The sequence below is a fragment of the Tasmannia lanceolata genome, unplaced genomic scaffold, assembly GCF_043159265.1.
Source record: "Tasmannia lanceolata isolate RefF3 unplaced genomic scaffold, GAP_Taslan_0.1 ptg000015l, whole genome shotgun sequence".
In the NCBI taxonomy this organism is placed as follows: Eukaryota; Viridiplantae; Streptophyta; class Magnoliopsida; order Canellales; family Winteraceae; genus Tasmannia; species Tasmannia lanceolata.
The window spans coordinates 49,543,378-49,559,874 of NW_027518692.1; the positions used below are offsets into that span (position 1 = coordinate 49,543,378).

A 16,497-nucleotide genomic window follows, 5' to 3' on the forward strand; every position below is an offset into this window, starting at 1 on the left:
ATTAAAGCCCCATCTTCGAAATCTGATTTCAGGAAGCTAATGAAAGAGGTTGTTTTCTCCCACGTTCGCAGAGTTGAATTCTCGACCTTTTCGCTCCAATGGGGAATGATAATGGCAGAATTGCGTTTGGCAACCGTGACTTGCTCGGATGCGAGTGGCAAAAAAATGCAGATTTTTCAAAGGGGAGGATAGTTAAAGAGCATGGCTTGGTCTTTCTCTTTCATTGAAAGAAAAATCCACTTCTCTTTGTCTCTCTCCCGGTGGTTTTTATAATATTTGAAGTGCTGTCTTGGGAATTTCGAAACTAAAATTTATAAATTAGGTCTAAGCTGTTTAAGAAAAGGACTAGTGTTAAAAAGGGTAAGCCCCCCTAATGACCGATTGCTCAAGGTAAAGAATGTATACTAAAAGTGGGTGTCAACACTATTTTCACTGCCCCAATTGTTGAATATGCCCATAAATCTAAATTGGGTGCCAACACCCTCGGAAATCCCTTCCACCCACAATCCTTCCCACTACAGGCCAACTATATGCTCTGCTCAATTACTCCCCCATGATCTGTCCTGCTTGCTTAGAGAGAGAGAGAGAGAGAGAGAGAGAGATGTTTGGGTTTGGAAGATGCCATTATTCTTTCCAGGAACTGATGGATTTGATTTCTGGGTATGCATATTGATTTTTATTTCTTGCATTGGATTATGATTTTGGGTATTGTTATTTCTAGGTATGAAGATCTCAAAGTGCATGAAGAGTATTACTTGTTTCTTGATTTTATGGAGATTGTTTCTTGTTTGTTTTTTGTGACTCGTGTATTTTTAAATTTTAATCAAGATCTGCAATGATCTCAGACAGAGGGTTACCGTAGATCGCCAAAGCGGAGTCGATTAGAATCTAGTTGGAGGAAGAAGATGAAGTTGATGTGATTCCCTCATAAATTCCAATGCTTAACCAAACACTTGAATCGGATTTTTCATACCGTTTACAGGAGGAATTGGAATAGGATTGGAATGTGATATCGATACCGATTCCTTATTCCGATAATCCAAACGCACCCTAAAGGGCCCGTTTGGATACCTCAAATTTTGTATTTAGATTTGAAATTGAGTTTTGAGTACAAAATAAATACATCTACCAGCTCATGTTGAAGGAGACTGAGAGGGAAGGGGTAATTCGTGCTGCAGGGGAGAGGTTGAGGATCCAAGAGGGTGAAGGAAACTGTCATATATGTGGATTTCCAATTTCTTATTTCCACGGCTTATTTAGAAATCTGATTTTTTTTTACTGTCAGTAGCTGAATTGGAAATTCAAGGATTTGATGGGGATCCAAATGTCAACACAAAAACGGCTACAAATGGGGCGCTGATATCCCCCCCCCCCCCCCCGCGGCTGGCTAACGTTTTCCCATCACTTGACCTCTCTCTCTCTCTCTCTCTCTCTCTCCACACACACACAATAGGAACATTTGGTGGGCCCAACTGAAACCGTTGGTGGAATGGTGGGCCCATCGTTGAACAACGTAGGACCCGCCCATACCACACCATAGGATAATCCAAACCGTCCATTTGATGGGCCATAAACATAAATAGGGTGCGTCCCAAAATATTATTTTCATAGGCTGATCCTAGCCCTCCGATCTAAATAGAAACTACATCTTATGCAACCTCTATAGATTGTAGGGTTGTGATCATCCTACAGAAATGATTTTTTGGGCACAACCTATTTACATTGTGGCCCATCAAATGGACGGCTCGGATCATCCTATGGTCTGGACGGTACACTTCATTTTAAAAAATATGGGTGGGGCCTAAATTGGTACGAACCACACCATAGGATGATCCAAACCATGGACGGCTTGGATCGTCCTATGTTGTGGACGGTACGCTTCAATTTGAAAAATATCGGTGGGGCCTACGATCAGGCCTTAATGTTAGTGTACGACCAACTCCATAGGATTATCCAAACCATGGACGGCTTGGATCATCCTATGTTGTGGACGGGCCTTAATGTTGCTGTACGACCACAGGATGATCCAAACCATCCATTTGATGGGGCAACCCTTCTGGGGGCACAACCCATTTATGTTATGGCCCATCAAATGGACGGCTTGGATCACCTTATGGTCTGGACGGTACACTCCATTTTCAAAAATATGGGTGGGGCCTAAATTGGGCCTTAATGTTACTGTACGAACCACACCGTAGGATGATCCAAACCATGGACGGCTTGGATCATCCTATGTTGTGGACGGTACGCTTCAATTTGAAAAAATATCGGTGGGGCCTACGATTGGGCCTTAATGTTACTGTATGACCAACTCCATGGAATTATCCAAACCATGGACGGCTTGGATCGTCCTATGTTGTGGACGGGCCTTATTGTTACTTTACGACCAACTCCATAGAATGATCCAAACCATTCATTTGATGGGCCATAATGTAAATAGGTTGTGCCCTAAAAATCATTTCCATAGGATGATCACAACCCTACAATCATAGGGGTTGCATAAGATGTAGTTTCTATTTAGATCGGAGGGCTAGGATCAACCTATAGAAATGATATTTTGGGACGCAACCTATTTACGTTTATGGCCCATCAAATGGTCGGTTTGGATTATCCTATGGTGTGGTATGGGCGGGGCCTACGTTGTTCAAAGATGGGCCCACCATTCCACCAACGGTTTCTGTTGGGCCCACCAACTGTTCCCTTTGTGTGTGTGTGGAGAGAGAGAGAGAGAGAGAGAGAGAGAGAGGTCAAATGGCGGGGGGGAGTGACATGTACGTTAAATCCTAACGTTTAACGTTACCCAGCCGTCAAGGGGGTAAGGGAATAGCCTGGGGGGGGGGGAGAGGATATCAGCGCCCTGTGAATGTGAGAATTCCAAATCAAAATCTTCTCAGCATCCAACCGGGCCCTAAATGCTAAGAGGGATTTAAATTTGGAAATCTGTTTCAAAACAGATTATTTAGGGGGGGTTATTGGGGGCGGATTTAGGGGGTATTTGGCGGATTCTTGAAATCCGCCGTTAGTCGTAGGCGCTTTTTTTGGGGAACTATGAAATGCACCTTTAGTAGAAATTTTGTGATGTCACGACCTTTCCCCGGGCGCGCGAACTTGAAGTACCCCGCTTATAAGAAAAAAAACCTCATTCAATGTTCAGCCTACCGAGGTGAAACTTGAAGTCCATGCCTTCTCATCGTGTATCACGGAAAAAGAACCATAGAAAGGGATTATGAGGTATGCTGCTCTCTCTCTCTCTCTCATTCATTTTTTTCCATCCCCATCCTTGTCATTTTTCCTTCTCCATCTCTCATTTTTACCTTTTCATTCATCAAAGACCAATCAGATTGGTTTCGTTCATGGCCTCACTAGAGAAGACGAACTTTCATTTCTGAAACCCCAAACCCTTTCTCTTTCCTTCTCTGAAACCCAGCACCATCCCTTTCTCTTTCCTTCTCTGAAACCCAGCACCATCCCTTTCTCTTCCCTTACCTCTAAACTCGAAACCCCCTTTTCTGTATTTGTATATAAAACCCCAACCAAACCCCTTTCCTCTCTCTCTCTCTGAAACCCAAAACCTCCGTTCCAGCCCATCCTTCTCCTGTTTTCCGGTTTTCCACGATGGGGTAGGGTTTTCTGAGCAATGCTCTTCCAAAATTGCCTTTTCTCATTCATCTTGTCTTTTTCTTTAAAGAATCCTATGCAAAGTCCACTTCTATGCTCTGGTTGAATTGGATTCCCATCTGCTTAGTACTCTCGAAGTCATTTTTCTCACCATTTCTAGCAATTGAAGGACCTAAATTAGGTGTTCTGTGCATAGAAACGACTGCTTTAGTTCAAGTTGGTGTTTCAGGCCTTTTCATTAATGGAAATGGAGTACATCTTAGATGTTCGCTCAAAGTCTTGTGAATTGAGCCCTAAGGATTTTAAGTAGAAGGCTAATCCAAGTTATACTATCCAGTTGGCTATTTAAATACTTGGTTCAGCTTGACTAGTTTGGGGAATTGAGTCCTAAGGATTTAGATTTCAATTGCAGAGGCTAAAATTTAAATCCGAGAACGCAATATGTTTGAATAATTGTCAAAACCATAGCTATGGTGGAATTAGATTGGGATATGTGTTTTTCGCTCTTAACATACTGCCATAACTCCCTAGGCCTGTTTGTGTTTTGGTTACTTGATAAATTTCAGAGAATAGCACATAAGGCCTCTTGAAAAATCTCTAAAATTTGCTGCCAACTTGTTTCCAAAATTTCTATGACAAGTTTGACTTTACTCTCAGTTTCAATGGTTGCCGAGTTGTCCAATATCAGTTGTCTTTTTGAATAGTGGAAATCTAATCGGTCAGTTCTATTATAAATGCATAACAGTCCATGTTGAAGTCTCCAGAGTCCTAAGTGTCCGCACATTCAAGTTCAAGTCCCGAAAGAGTCAGGGACATTTTGTCAAAGTTCGCATATTAAAGTCCGCACATTAAAATCCCGTACGACTAAACCCCACTTACAAACCCAAATCCTCCCTCTCCCTTATTCCTACGTGGCTATATCCCATCGACTCTGTCTTACCCTCTCCCCTCTTCCAAATCCTCCCCTGTCCTCTCCTCTCAGGTAAGCGCTCTCTCTCAGTGGTTTTTTTTTTAATACGCTGATATTTTTTCCCCAATATTTTCCCTATCCGCCCCACTACCACAGTAAGTATTACAGCTCTGCAACAAGAGCTAAAACGAGGCAGCCACCAATTCCTAAACAGCTCAGTGACTTCATCTTCGTCTGCAAAATCACATTCCAGAACCACCATCTCACATCAAAACCTTATAAAAACCGTACCTTTGCCTAAGAATCACATTTCCAAACCAATAATTCTCCTTATTACTGCTGAAAAAAAAATTACCGCCCTTGCTTAGTATAATATCTTAAATCCACAATCTTATCTAGAACTGTTGAAAACTCTCACAATTACCTGAAAACTACCATCCAACTTACTACTGCTGAAAGTTTAAGCTTTACATACAAAAGCAACACACACCCAAAATCTCCCCTGGAAAAAAAAACAATTTTTTTCCTGAAAATTAAATTCTAAAACAAGCAGTCACGAGTCGCGATTAAATACCACTGAAAGATCCCACCTTTTGCCTAAATACTGCACGAACGAAAATCGCCTGTCTTACCAAAACTGCTGAAAGCCCTACCTTTTCCTCTAAAGAAGACATTCGTCACCAAAAACCCACCAGCCCTGCGCAAAACCATTGAAAATCACAGCTTCCTTGAGAACCAGAAAAACCCAAAACGACCCCTCCTCCCAAAAATGCCTGAAAAAAAGAAGAAAAATCATAGCACAAAACCAAAATTTCCGTTTCAAGATGACTAGATGTGGGTGAGCTGCAATGCTTTTATCGATGAAAAGAGGGCTTTTTTCAGCAATTTTAAGGAGGGTGATAGGTTTGTTGTTTTAAGGCTTTGGTTTAGAAGATTAGAATCATTTAAATGGATTTTTAATTTTAAGTTTGGTATTGCATTAATGTTATGGTGGTTTTCTGTTGATTTTTTTAATTTATTGATAACATTCCATTCTTTTATATGCAACAATCTTTCTATTGATTTTCTGTCATTGGGTGAGCAGCACATAACATCGTGTATATGTGCTGCTTACATATACACAATGTTAAAAGTCCATTGATGAGAAGCACCATTTCAGTAGAACTGAATATCTGTATTGAGAACAGGACATAAGATTTTAACAATGGCCAAGCAATTTGCTGTAGAAAACATCAAATCGTAGACTCAATATGGATTTATAAACAGTTGAACATGGGAACAAATTCTTAGCAGGTGCCTGAGTACAGTTAAAGAATATTGTAATTCCTAAACAATTAAGTTTCCATGAACTGAATTTCATGCTCATAAGCTAACTAGCCTGACAAGATATGTGCGAAGTTTATGAAAACATAATAGACGCTGGTGTGGATGATTCATATATGCTGATCTTAATTTTTTTGTTCAAATTCTAAGCTTGAACAAGTTATATCATGGTGTCTCTCTGAGACTCATTAGGTCCTACACTCCTACTTAATATTTTTAGACGAAATCCTACATTCCAAGGATTGAGCCTCTAGCTCAACGGTCAAGTCTTTGTTCTTCAGCTTGGAAGTCGGAGGTTCAATCCCAGCTTACACCCCCCCTCTCTCCAAAAAATTAAATAATAATAAATCCTACATTTTATGAAGAAAGAATTATCTGATTACTGAATTGGAACAATTTTTCCATATCAATTGAAAAATATATAGGTTAATATTGTTGCCTATTAATTTTCTTTAGCATTCTGCTTTAACAACGTTAAGAAGTGACTCTTCTGAGTTATTTCCAAGCTCAAATTTTACATATAGGTTAGGGAAATGATTTCAGCGCTCCAATGTTTTGATAAACATGCGCTCACTTGTTTGTCGTGTAGTATTTAAAGGGTTTTAAGAGCTTTTTGAGAACCGTAATATCCTCTGACATCCCTTTAAATACTCCACGACAAACAAGTGGAGTGCATGTTTATCAAAACACTAGAGCGCAGAAATCATTTCCCATAGGTAAATTTGGTTAATTTGGTTGCTTATTTCCACACTCCGCCTGTGTTATTCACAGCCTATCCCAAGCTAGGATAAAGGACAAGCCAGGATAAAGGAGGAGGGTTGGCGTCAGGTTGGCAGCCGTCTGTAAACTTTGCCACTCTTCTATGAAATTTAGATGCTTGATGAGTGGAGGAAGAGTACATTAGTACCTATTTATAAGAATAAAGGGGACATTCAGAGTTGCACCAATTACCGGGGAATTAAGCTAATGAGTCACACCATGAAGCTTTGGGAGAGGGTAATTGAGCATAGACTAAGACAAGAGACTAAGGTGTCAGAAAATCAGTTTGGCTTCATGCCTGGACAATCGATTATGGAAGCTATCTTCTTGATTGGGCGGTTAATGGAGAGATTTAGAGAAAATGAAAAGGACTTTCATATGGTTTTCATTGATTTGGAGAAAGCGTATGATAGGGTTCCCGGGAGTGTTCTGTGGTGGGTCCTTGAAAGGAAAAAAGTGCCTACTAAATATGTTGATGTGATTAAGGATATGTACGATGGAGCAGTAGCTAGTGTCAGAACCACGGATGGCACGTCTAGTGAGTTTCCAATTACAATAGGACTGCACCAAGGATCAGCTCTAAGCCCTCATCTTTTTACGCTGGTTATGGATGAGCTTATGGAGGGTATCTAGGATGAGGGGCCGTGGTGTATGTTATTTGCAGATGACATAGTATTAATCAACGAAACCAAAGCAGGAGTAAATGCTAAGTTAGAGTTATGGAGAACTACTTTGGAATCCAAAGGTTTTAAGACTTAGTAGGACTAAGACAGAATATATGGAATGCAACTTTAGCAATGTAAGGAGGCGAGACGAGGGTGTAGTAAATATGACTGGACATGAGGTACCTAAGAGGGATATCTTTCGCTATCTTGGTTCAATTCTACATAAGGAAGGAGAGATTGAAGAGAATGTTAACCATAGAATAAGAGCAGGTTGGTTGAAGTGGGTATATGGTGGATGAAGAGTTCAGTTGAATACACACCATTATTTTTGCCTTTTTCCTTTGTATTTTAAATTTCTGTATGATTTATTTTTGTAGTGCTTCAATGCTTTTATGGTTGAGCTCTCTACTTACTGAACAGTTCCATGTTTATGATTTAATTCAGCTTTATATTTTTATTTTGTGGATTTTTATTTTATCATTTTTTATCTGCTGTTACAGTTGTTGAACCTGTGTAGACAAAGCTCTTTCATGATCCATCATCCACATAGGACCAACCATGGCTTCCATATGCTTTAAAGGGATAAAAACCAGCACTCTTTTCCTCTACCCATCTGCTCTTTTTACCAAAAGATGTGGTTTTTTCTGCACCATGAAACCCCCATTTACAAAATCCTTAGCAACCGACAAGAAACCACAAACATCTATCAAAGCACATGGAGCAACCCTACAAAACCCAACCAAAAGACATGAAAAAAGCTTTGATGAATACGAAACAGTCATTGGTATAGAAACACATGTCCAGCTATCCACCCTCACCAAGGCCTTTTGCGGCTGCCATTACCTCTATGGGTCGCAACCCAACACAACTATTTGTCCTATCTGTATGGGACTCCCTGGTGCACTACCTGTTCTGAACTCAAAAGTGATTGAATTTGCTGTGAAGTTGGGTCTTGCACTCAATTGCACCTTGTCTATGAACTCCAAATTTGATAGGAAGCAGTACTTTTATCCCGACCTCCCGAAGGGTTACCAAATATCACAATTTGATATCCCTATAGCAACCGCTGGTTTTATTGATTTCGATCTTCCAACAGAGTTTGGTGGTGGACATAGGAGGTTTGGGATAACTAGGGTTCACATGGAAGAAGATGCAGGGAAGTTGCTTCACTCGGAAACTGGGAGTTACTCCCAGGTAATTCCTATTGCCCTTTTATTTATTGCTCATGTATATGCCTCTTTTTCTAATTTATTATTTAAGTGTGGTAACTTAAACCTCTGTCATAAATATCTCCAATATTTTGAAAATATAGCATTTTTATCACTACATTTTGATAAAACGACAAAATCTCGAAATAATCCAGACATTTTAAAAAAATAGATATATTTTCATTTTTATCATAATTATCGCGATAATATCACGATATTATCCCAATATTTTTATGATATTTTAATTATATATTTTTTTCTTAAATTATATATATATATATATATATATATATATATATATATATATATAGTTTTATTTTTATTGTTTTTCCCGAGATAAACCCGAAAAAATAAAAAAAATTAATATATCCCGTGATTTTCCCTTGCCGAGAATACTTGTTATTAGGACACATGATGTATGGTCATTCCCTTTCCTATCTTTTTCTTCTTCTTTTTTCTTTATGTTGTATGATGGGTTTAAAGTGGCTCGTTCTGGTTGAGGATGTTTGGTTTTGTTGCTTTCACTGATTTGTTTAAGACTTGTTTTTTTAAGTGTTACTTTTTTGTTATTTTTCTTCTTTTTTTTGTAATATGGTTATTTTTTTCGGAACTAGCATTGATGTTTCGTGTCCTTGTTGACTTGCGTATACTTTTGCAGGTGGACTTGAATCGAGCAGGGGTTCCATTGCTTGAGATTGTTTCTGAGCCCGATATGAGAAGTGGTCTTGAGGCTGCTGAATATGCAGCCGAGATACAGAGGTTGGTTCGATATTTGGGAGTGAGCAATGGTAACATGCAAGAGGGCTCACTTCGTTGTGATGTGAATGTTTCAGTTCGACCAGTGGGGCAGTCAGAGTTTGGGACAAAGGTAACTTAATTTTGATTACTTAACTGGAATGCTTTTGCGAAACAAGTACTTGGTAAAGTATGTTTTCAAATCAAAGTGTATCTAATGTTGAATTGTAGTATCTTGGGGATTATATTTTGATTTTATGAACTTTTAACAAGGTTTCAGGTTTCAATTTCGATATGCATTTCGCTTGGGATGGAAAATGGAAACATTTCATTTGGATGGAAATTTTGGTGGAAATCCTGTATAATCGTGGAAACCCATGGAAACATATACAAATAATGTATACTTCAGATGAAACTCCAGGAACTGCTAGAATAAGCACAAATGCACATCCAAAAAACATCACATAAGCAAAAAACTACCCATAATTAACAATAGCTAACACCTAGTGACATGTGCCGTCATGCTTTTCTGATAATTCAGTACATACCACGTTTCACATGTAATTCATATAATTATTTATCCATAATACATGTACCACAATTCACATGCAATTCTTATAAATATTATTAAGTAACACATACTAGCATATTATACTGCTAATACACTTACAATTTTGGTTTCGATATGCATTTCGATTTTGGTATGCTTTTTGGTGGGGATGGAAATGGAAACATTCGGTTGTTTCCCGTCGCTTTTCGGTGGAAATTTAAGACCGTACATTTTAGGTGGCATGGGTGGGTTGTTGTAAGAACAATTAGGGTTGTGTAAGATGTTGAGAGAAAAAGGTACCCTTATTTTTCTCTTTGGAAAAGCATGGAGGAACATAGTACCTGATATCTGACTTATGATGATATTGCATCTTCAAATCCATGAAGTCAATAACTTTTTTTTTTCTGTGCTCTTTTTCCGTTTTAATCTTTTAGACGAGATGCCCCTTTTCTACCCATTTACTACTTGGGAGTTTTTACCTGTAAAAATGTGGTGTATGTAAAGATCCGAGTTGTTAATTGCTGAATAAGACTGAATCAGTTAAGCTCAACAAACATATGCCGAAAAAAACGTCATAAGGAGGATAAAAATTAAACGGTGTCTCGTGAAACCCTTCTACTCTTTTTCCATAATAAAAATGGCCATTTTCCACTGTTTCCTCTACTTGGATTTATTGAACTTCATTGAAGTAGATAATTATTTATGAGAAACCTATTTACTTGCTCATTTCTTCTCCTTCTTACTGGCAGGTTGAGATAAAGAACATGAATTCATTTTCTGCAATGCACAGGGCAATTGATTTTGAGATCTCAAGGCAGGTTCTACTCCATAGTCAAGGCCAAGTTGATCAAATTGTTCAGGAAACTCGGCTTTGGGAGGAAGGTGCCCAGGTATAGACTGCATGTTTTATCTAAGGTTTTAAATTTCGGTTTTGGTTTCGATTTCGGACCCACGGAAATGGAAATGTTTCTGTTTCGTTTGGAAATTTCGATGGAAATCCTATAAAATCAAGGAAACGTATGAAAACATATGCAAATGATAGAATTTAAAGATGAAAAAAAGTTGAAACTTCAGGAAAGGCTAGAATAAACACAAATACACACTTAGAATCATCATATAAGCAAGACAACCATCCATAATGGTTTAAAAACATCAAACACCGAATGGCATGCACTGTCACGCATGTCAAACAATTTAGTACCTGACAAATTTCACTTGTAATTCATATAAATATTTATAAATAATGCACACACCACATTTTGCATTCACTTTGTATAAATATAATTTTATGATACATACTAATATAGTATACAACTATCACACTTACAATTTTGGTTTATGCATTTCAGTCATTTCGGTGGGGATGGAAACAGAAACATTTCGGTCATTTCATGTCGGTGTCGGTGGAAATTTAAAACCATGGTTTTATCTTTATAACTTTTTCGGTTGTGTTTCCGTGGTCATTAGTTCTTGCCATATTCATCACTTTTAAAATTTACCTGCTTGTTTGCTCTAGAAAACGGTTACTATGAGGAAAAAGGAAGGGCTTGCCGATTATCGATATTTTCCAGAACCAGACCTTCCTAAAGTGGTCTTCACAAATGAATATGTTGACATTATCCGTTCTTCCCTACCAGAACTTCCAGAAGGAAAGCGGAGACGCTATGAGAAAATGGGCCTCAGCATGCAAGATGTTCTCTTTCTTACCAACGACATAAGTGTAAGTGCTATTTCTTTAAAATAGCTCCAATCTTTTTTTAATATTATGGCTGGTTTTTAACCTCGATTAAATGTATCAGGTTGCAATTTTTTTTGATGTGGCTGTTGAAGAGGGCGCTGATGTGAAGCTAGCAGCCAATTGGATTATGGGTGATATTGCCGCCTATTTAAAAAATGAAAAAATAACAATAAATGAGATTAAACTTACGCCTCAAGAACTGGCTGCACTAATAATTTCCATAAAAAATGGAACGATTAGTGGAAAGATTGGTAAAGAGGTAAATTCTTTGCTGATGGAACTTCTACTTACAAGTTACATTTTGTTTGGATTTCAGCAGCATCATTATTTTTGTATTTTCTCATTTATGTCAAACTTTTGTTCTTTAAAAATAAAAATATCAAACTCATGTTCCTTAAGTTATTCTTTCTCATGTAAAATTTACCCTTTTATCAATGCCAAAGATTTATCTTTACATTTGTTTTTTTTTTTGTTTTACAGATTTACTGGGCTTAATCTTTACCACTTGGTTGTTTTCTAATGCAATTTTATTGTGGCAATATTTTTTTCTTTTTATATTTTCACTAATTCTAGTGGTATTTATAATTGCAGTAAATCCATCAACAATGTCCAAAAACTTACAATTACTGTTTTGAAATCCCCGAGTCAATCGTCGAATTGCCCAAGTTGAGTGGGGTTTTCCTTCTTAGCTCTCATCCAAGTCCGAGTTTTTCCCTACCAAGTCAATCAAAAACTCCTTTAAATTACACGAGTTAAAGAAAAGCTGACTGTGTCAATCACTAACTCCACTGAGTTGACTCCTCTTTTTTTTGTTGAGTTCTTGTTTGAGTTCAAGTTTTAAACACTACTTACAATCAACCCAGGGGCCAGAAATTGTCCTGTCTTATTTTGGAAGCTGGCTGTGTAGATAAGTTGATGGGAAATCCTAAAACATGATGAATGTTTTTATAAACTGACTTCAGAAAATTATTAATTACCTTTATGTGTTAATAAATTTTACAATAGACCAAGGGAAGAAGATAAAAAAATTTAGACACAGGAGAAGAGGATAACAAGATAACTCCTTATGGTAATTAAGGGTCTTAAAGCCGAAGTGCCAATTTTACCATGAAATCACTGACTAGACGACTGACCTTGTTGTGTTGATTATTGCCTCAGCCAAGTTTTACAGTTACTGTAAAGTTTTGTGATTCCAGGAAATTTGGGACTAGGTTCTCTGCGAAAATTATTTACTAGGTTCCAATTATGACACCAAAATTTTAAAAATTGTTGCTCCATTGCATCATGCCAAAGGAAATCAGAAATTCTTAAGCAGGAAGTGTAAATTTAAGTCTGACTGCAGAGGATAAAGTTTTGGCTTTATGGTCATTTTTAAGCCTTTTCTCTTAACATCTGCAGATACTTTTCGAGCTTATATCAAAAGGAGGAACTGTTAAAGCATTGATAGAAGAAAAGGATTTGGTTCAGGCAAGTCATTTTACATTATAGAAAGAATCTCTACAGACAATTTTTTATTTTGAATCAAGTAAGCATCAACAACTGTTATATTGGATCTCTATAATTCTACATACAACATAGTGTTCATTAAAGATGAACATATTTACACTTAGTGTTGTACATTTTCCCAAAGCACTGAAAAGCTTTATGCATATACATTAACAAAAGTTACACATTTAAAAATAAATAAATTACATACCGTGGTCATCAGAAGCCGCTGGATATATGCACATGCATATGCAACCCTTCGAATTTCCAATGCATAAAGATTCCTTATCAACACCCGCTCTTTGGCAATCTCAATGGAAGTTCTTCAAATGCGTTTGAATAAGGGATCAATTCCTTATCCACAAGAATACGGTTGCTCTTTATAATCTAAAAAATTGATAAATTTTGTATTCCTAATTATATTTATAGAACATTATATTTCTGCAATTAGATGATAAAGTGAATTTTCATATCATTGGTAAGCAACAGATTTTAGATCCCTTTGTGATCGAAGAAATGGTAAACATAGTGCTCGAAGAGAATCCAAAGCAGCTCCAACAATACCGCGGAGGCAAAACTAAGTTACAAGGTTTTTTTGCTGGCCAGGTACGAAATTTATATGATCAGAAGCCATTTTCTAATTCCTTGACGAGTTATTCTGCAATGTGTTACACTTTTATGATGATTAAAGGTGGCTGTTATGTACATTCAGGTAATGAAAAAATCAAAAGGTAAGGCAAACCCAGTACTTCTAAACAAGATCCTTTCAGAGAAATTGAATGCCAAAAGCTGATCAATTTGGACATGGGCAAAGGTTAATTTCTATTTTTCTTTTTCATAGTGAATTTGTTTTGCTCTTTTTGGATTTGTAACTCCAATCTTATATCCATACCCAGATGAAGGATCACATCTAGTTCGCAATTCGGTTGAATCGGGCTTTTGACTGTACACATTAAGTCTTCAACAACCCTTTGGAGGAGCAGAGATGTTGGTTTGGTCTGTATATTATGATTCATTTGATTTGGTTTTACTGCCCATTATTTTTTGTTATCTTTGAAACAATTTGGGCTCGAACGTCCAAATCAGTTAGATGGTGCTCTGTATCACACAACCTTGCGGTTGCATGTCATATTAAAAACAGCGATAAAAGTGAAGAAAAAGGTGCACCTCATACTAGGTTATTTAATTGGATCTTTATTATTATTATTATTATTATTATTATTATTATTTTGCATTTCTTTTGACAGGGCATCACAGCCTTCACTGAACTGAAGGCAGGGCTTTTGTGGATGCTTTTGTGGAGATTTACTGTTTCTATGCTCTCATGGACTAGCTCATCTCCCACTCTATTACCTTTGCATTATATGTATGTTCCTTCATATTTTTATTCAATGGCAAGAGGGATGGTCGGATTGTTTGTTAAGTTATTGGAGCTTCTGTAGAGATTAGTGTAAGAACTACAATAATCAAAGTTTCAATCGAGGTGATGAGATTCACTTGAGATAGAATTGGGTGGTCAAGATCGTCTTGCAATATGGGTCTTGGCTTATGTGGATGGGGCTCAAAACAATGATCCTCTGGGTGATAAAACCCTGAAATATTTACCTTATTTTTAGGGAGATGATTTTTTCGCCCCCATGTAGGATTATGCGCCTCTTTTGTAACGTGATTTGACGTCAAAAAGAGTTAAAAGTGGCCCACAATTCATGTTAAAAGGGGGGCGCATAATCCCACAGGGGGGCTAAAAAATCATGTCCCTATTTTTAAGGTTCAGAGCTATTTGAAACAGTATCTTCAATGGAGTGCTGCAATCAAGTAGCTTCTTACATGGGTATGGCCGCTTTGAAGAAATCCTGAAGAAACACACCCACCATGAAATAATTAAATCATGTGAACAAGGAGATGGACCAAATGCTCTTCTAAACCCTATTTGGATATCAATGTCCCTATGGCATAGCGTGTTGAAGAATTAACAGATATTTTGCCCAATGTAAAGCCAGCATCAAGGAGCTACTGGATGCCACAAAAATTATTTCATATTTGCAAATAAGGCTCTGTTTCTTTCGTATTATGAATGGGGGGCATAAAATTTGTTTTATGTGGCGTTAAATTTGTTTTACACGTTGAAAGAAACAGAATCTAAGGGCATGTGTGGCTACCGTGAATTATTTTTCTTGGAATATTAGGTTACTCAATGGTGAGGGAGTGTTGGAGAGGGATAGGCACGAGAGGGATTGAGTGAGGAGAGGGTAAGAAAAGCCTGAAAAACCAGGAAACAAAAAACAAACTCCACCCAAAATGTGATTGATTTTTTCCTTGCTTTTTAGTCACTTCTCACTTTCTACTCATCCGTGCCCTCTTGAGTTTCTCTTCTTCAACTCTTCCTGCCCCTCTCTCACCATTTGAGAAACTAATTTATCATGAAAAAAATAAATTCATGGTAGCGAAACATGCCCCCAATTGTAATTTAATCCTATTGACAAATGTGTCATAAGGCCTCTTTGGAAGCCATTAACTATATCATCTCTAAAACTGTCACGCTCTAAGCCACTCACAAACATATTAATTTACAATTACAAGGTTTAGAGGTGCGACATCGCCACATACCTGTAAAGTTGCCTTCACAAGCATGCAAGGCTAACGATAAAATAGAACCATGCTCAATCCATAATAAATTAAAATCCATAATTCTTAATCATTCATAAACTATCCAACCAACATATGTCTAGTCTATTACATCAAATTCAGTCTCCTCTCAACCCAAATACTGAAATAAAATAAATCTATGTCTATCCAATGCTTACTAAAAGCAAATACTCACTAAATATGTAAATAAAGCAAATAACTGGAACATCCAGAAGTCTACCGTTCCGCTCCAACCTCAAGCTTGAAACACTCCGCATGATCTGAAACTATTAAATAAGGGTGAGCTAAATGCGCTCATGTGAGATAATAAGAAACTTCACTAACAGATATGGCTTCAAAGACAACAATAGTCAATTGGCAATAATGCATTCAATGATAACAATAATTAGTAGTTCGATGGGCATCAATTTCAGAAATAAGGCATCATTCAATTTCAATATTCGATATGGGTGTCAAATTCGATAGGTCAGAGTTTCTTGAGACATCGATAGTGCAATGTTTATTGATTCGATATCTGTCTACTATATGACAGTAATTACACTGGCCAGTGGTATCTAAGTGCCAAAGGTATTATGCATTCCCCCAGTGGCTAAGGGTCCAAAAATAAACTAGCATCTCAAGAAAACCGATTCGATATTCAGAAGGGTTAGGTATTCAATAGCATGTGGTTCAAAAAGATTCATAATGGGTGTACAGTCTCAATCTATAAGGTATCATGAATTTCAATGTTCAATAGAGAGCAATAATCAATAAGCTAAATTGGTTTTCAAACAGTAAAGTATGTGAACAATAAGAATATTGTCAAAAAGGGTTTGGAATAACCCATTAGTATAGTTCCTTATTACTCAACTCGATTGTAG

General features: G+C 37.4%; 1 protein-coding gene across 4 annotated transcripts; it reads left to right on the plus strand.

Annotated features, from left to right (window-relative positions):
• The first annotated feature begins 4,468 nt into the window (after positions 1-4,468).
• GATB (GLU-ADT subunit B) lies at positions 4,469-14,511 on the plus strand. Of its 4 annotated transcripts, XR_013255447.1 has the most exons (11): positions 4,469-4,600; positions 7,776-8,469; positions 9,142-9,351; positions 10,518-10,658; positions 11,285-11,488; positions 11,568-11,765; positions 12,905-12,973; positions 13,481-13,597; positions 13,704-13,805; positions 13,888-14,152; positions 14,239-14,511. XR_013255447.1 is itself a non-coding variant. In XM_077396636.1 (10 exons), exons 2-9 carry the CDS (start codon positions 7,834-7,836, stop codon positions 13,782-13,784), a joined length of 1,656 nt encoding a protein of 551 aa, XP_077252751.1. In that variant the 5' UTR covers positions 4,469-4,600; positions 7,776-7,833; the 3' UTR covers positions 13,785-13,805; positions 13,888-14,220. The 4 variants fall into 4 exon arrangements, 3 of the variants coding, with proteins under 3 accessions (XP_077252751.1, XP_077252753.1, XP_077252752.1); XM_077396636.1 differs by lacking the exon at positions 14,239-14,511 and having other exon boundaries at positions 13,888-14,220; XM_077396638.1 differs by lacking the exon at positions 14,239-14,511 and having other exon boundaries at positions 13,894-14,220.
• The last annotated feature ends 1,986 nt before the right edge of the window (positions 14,512-16,497 follow it).

What these genes read in the sequence shown, in the direction of transcription:
- GATB (XM_077396636.1), top strand. Translation starts at nt 7,834, where the DNA reads ATGGCTTCCATATGCTTTAAAGGGATAAAAACCAGCACTCTTTTCCTC. An exon ending in TTCTTACCAACGACATAAGT is followed by an intron (nt 11,489 to 11,567) that starts GTAAGTGCTATT and finishes TAAATGTATCAG; the next exon opens with GTTGCAATTTTTTTTGATGT. An exon ending in AAGGTTTTTTTGCTGGCCAG is followed by an intron (nt 13,598 to 13,703) that starts GTACGAAATTTA and finishes ATGTACATTCAG; the next exon opens with GTAATGAAAAAATCAAAAGG.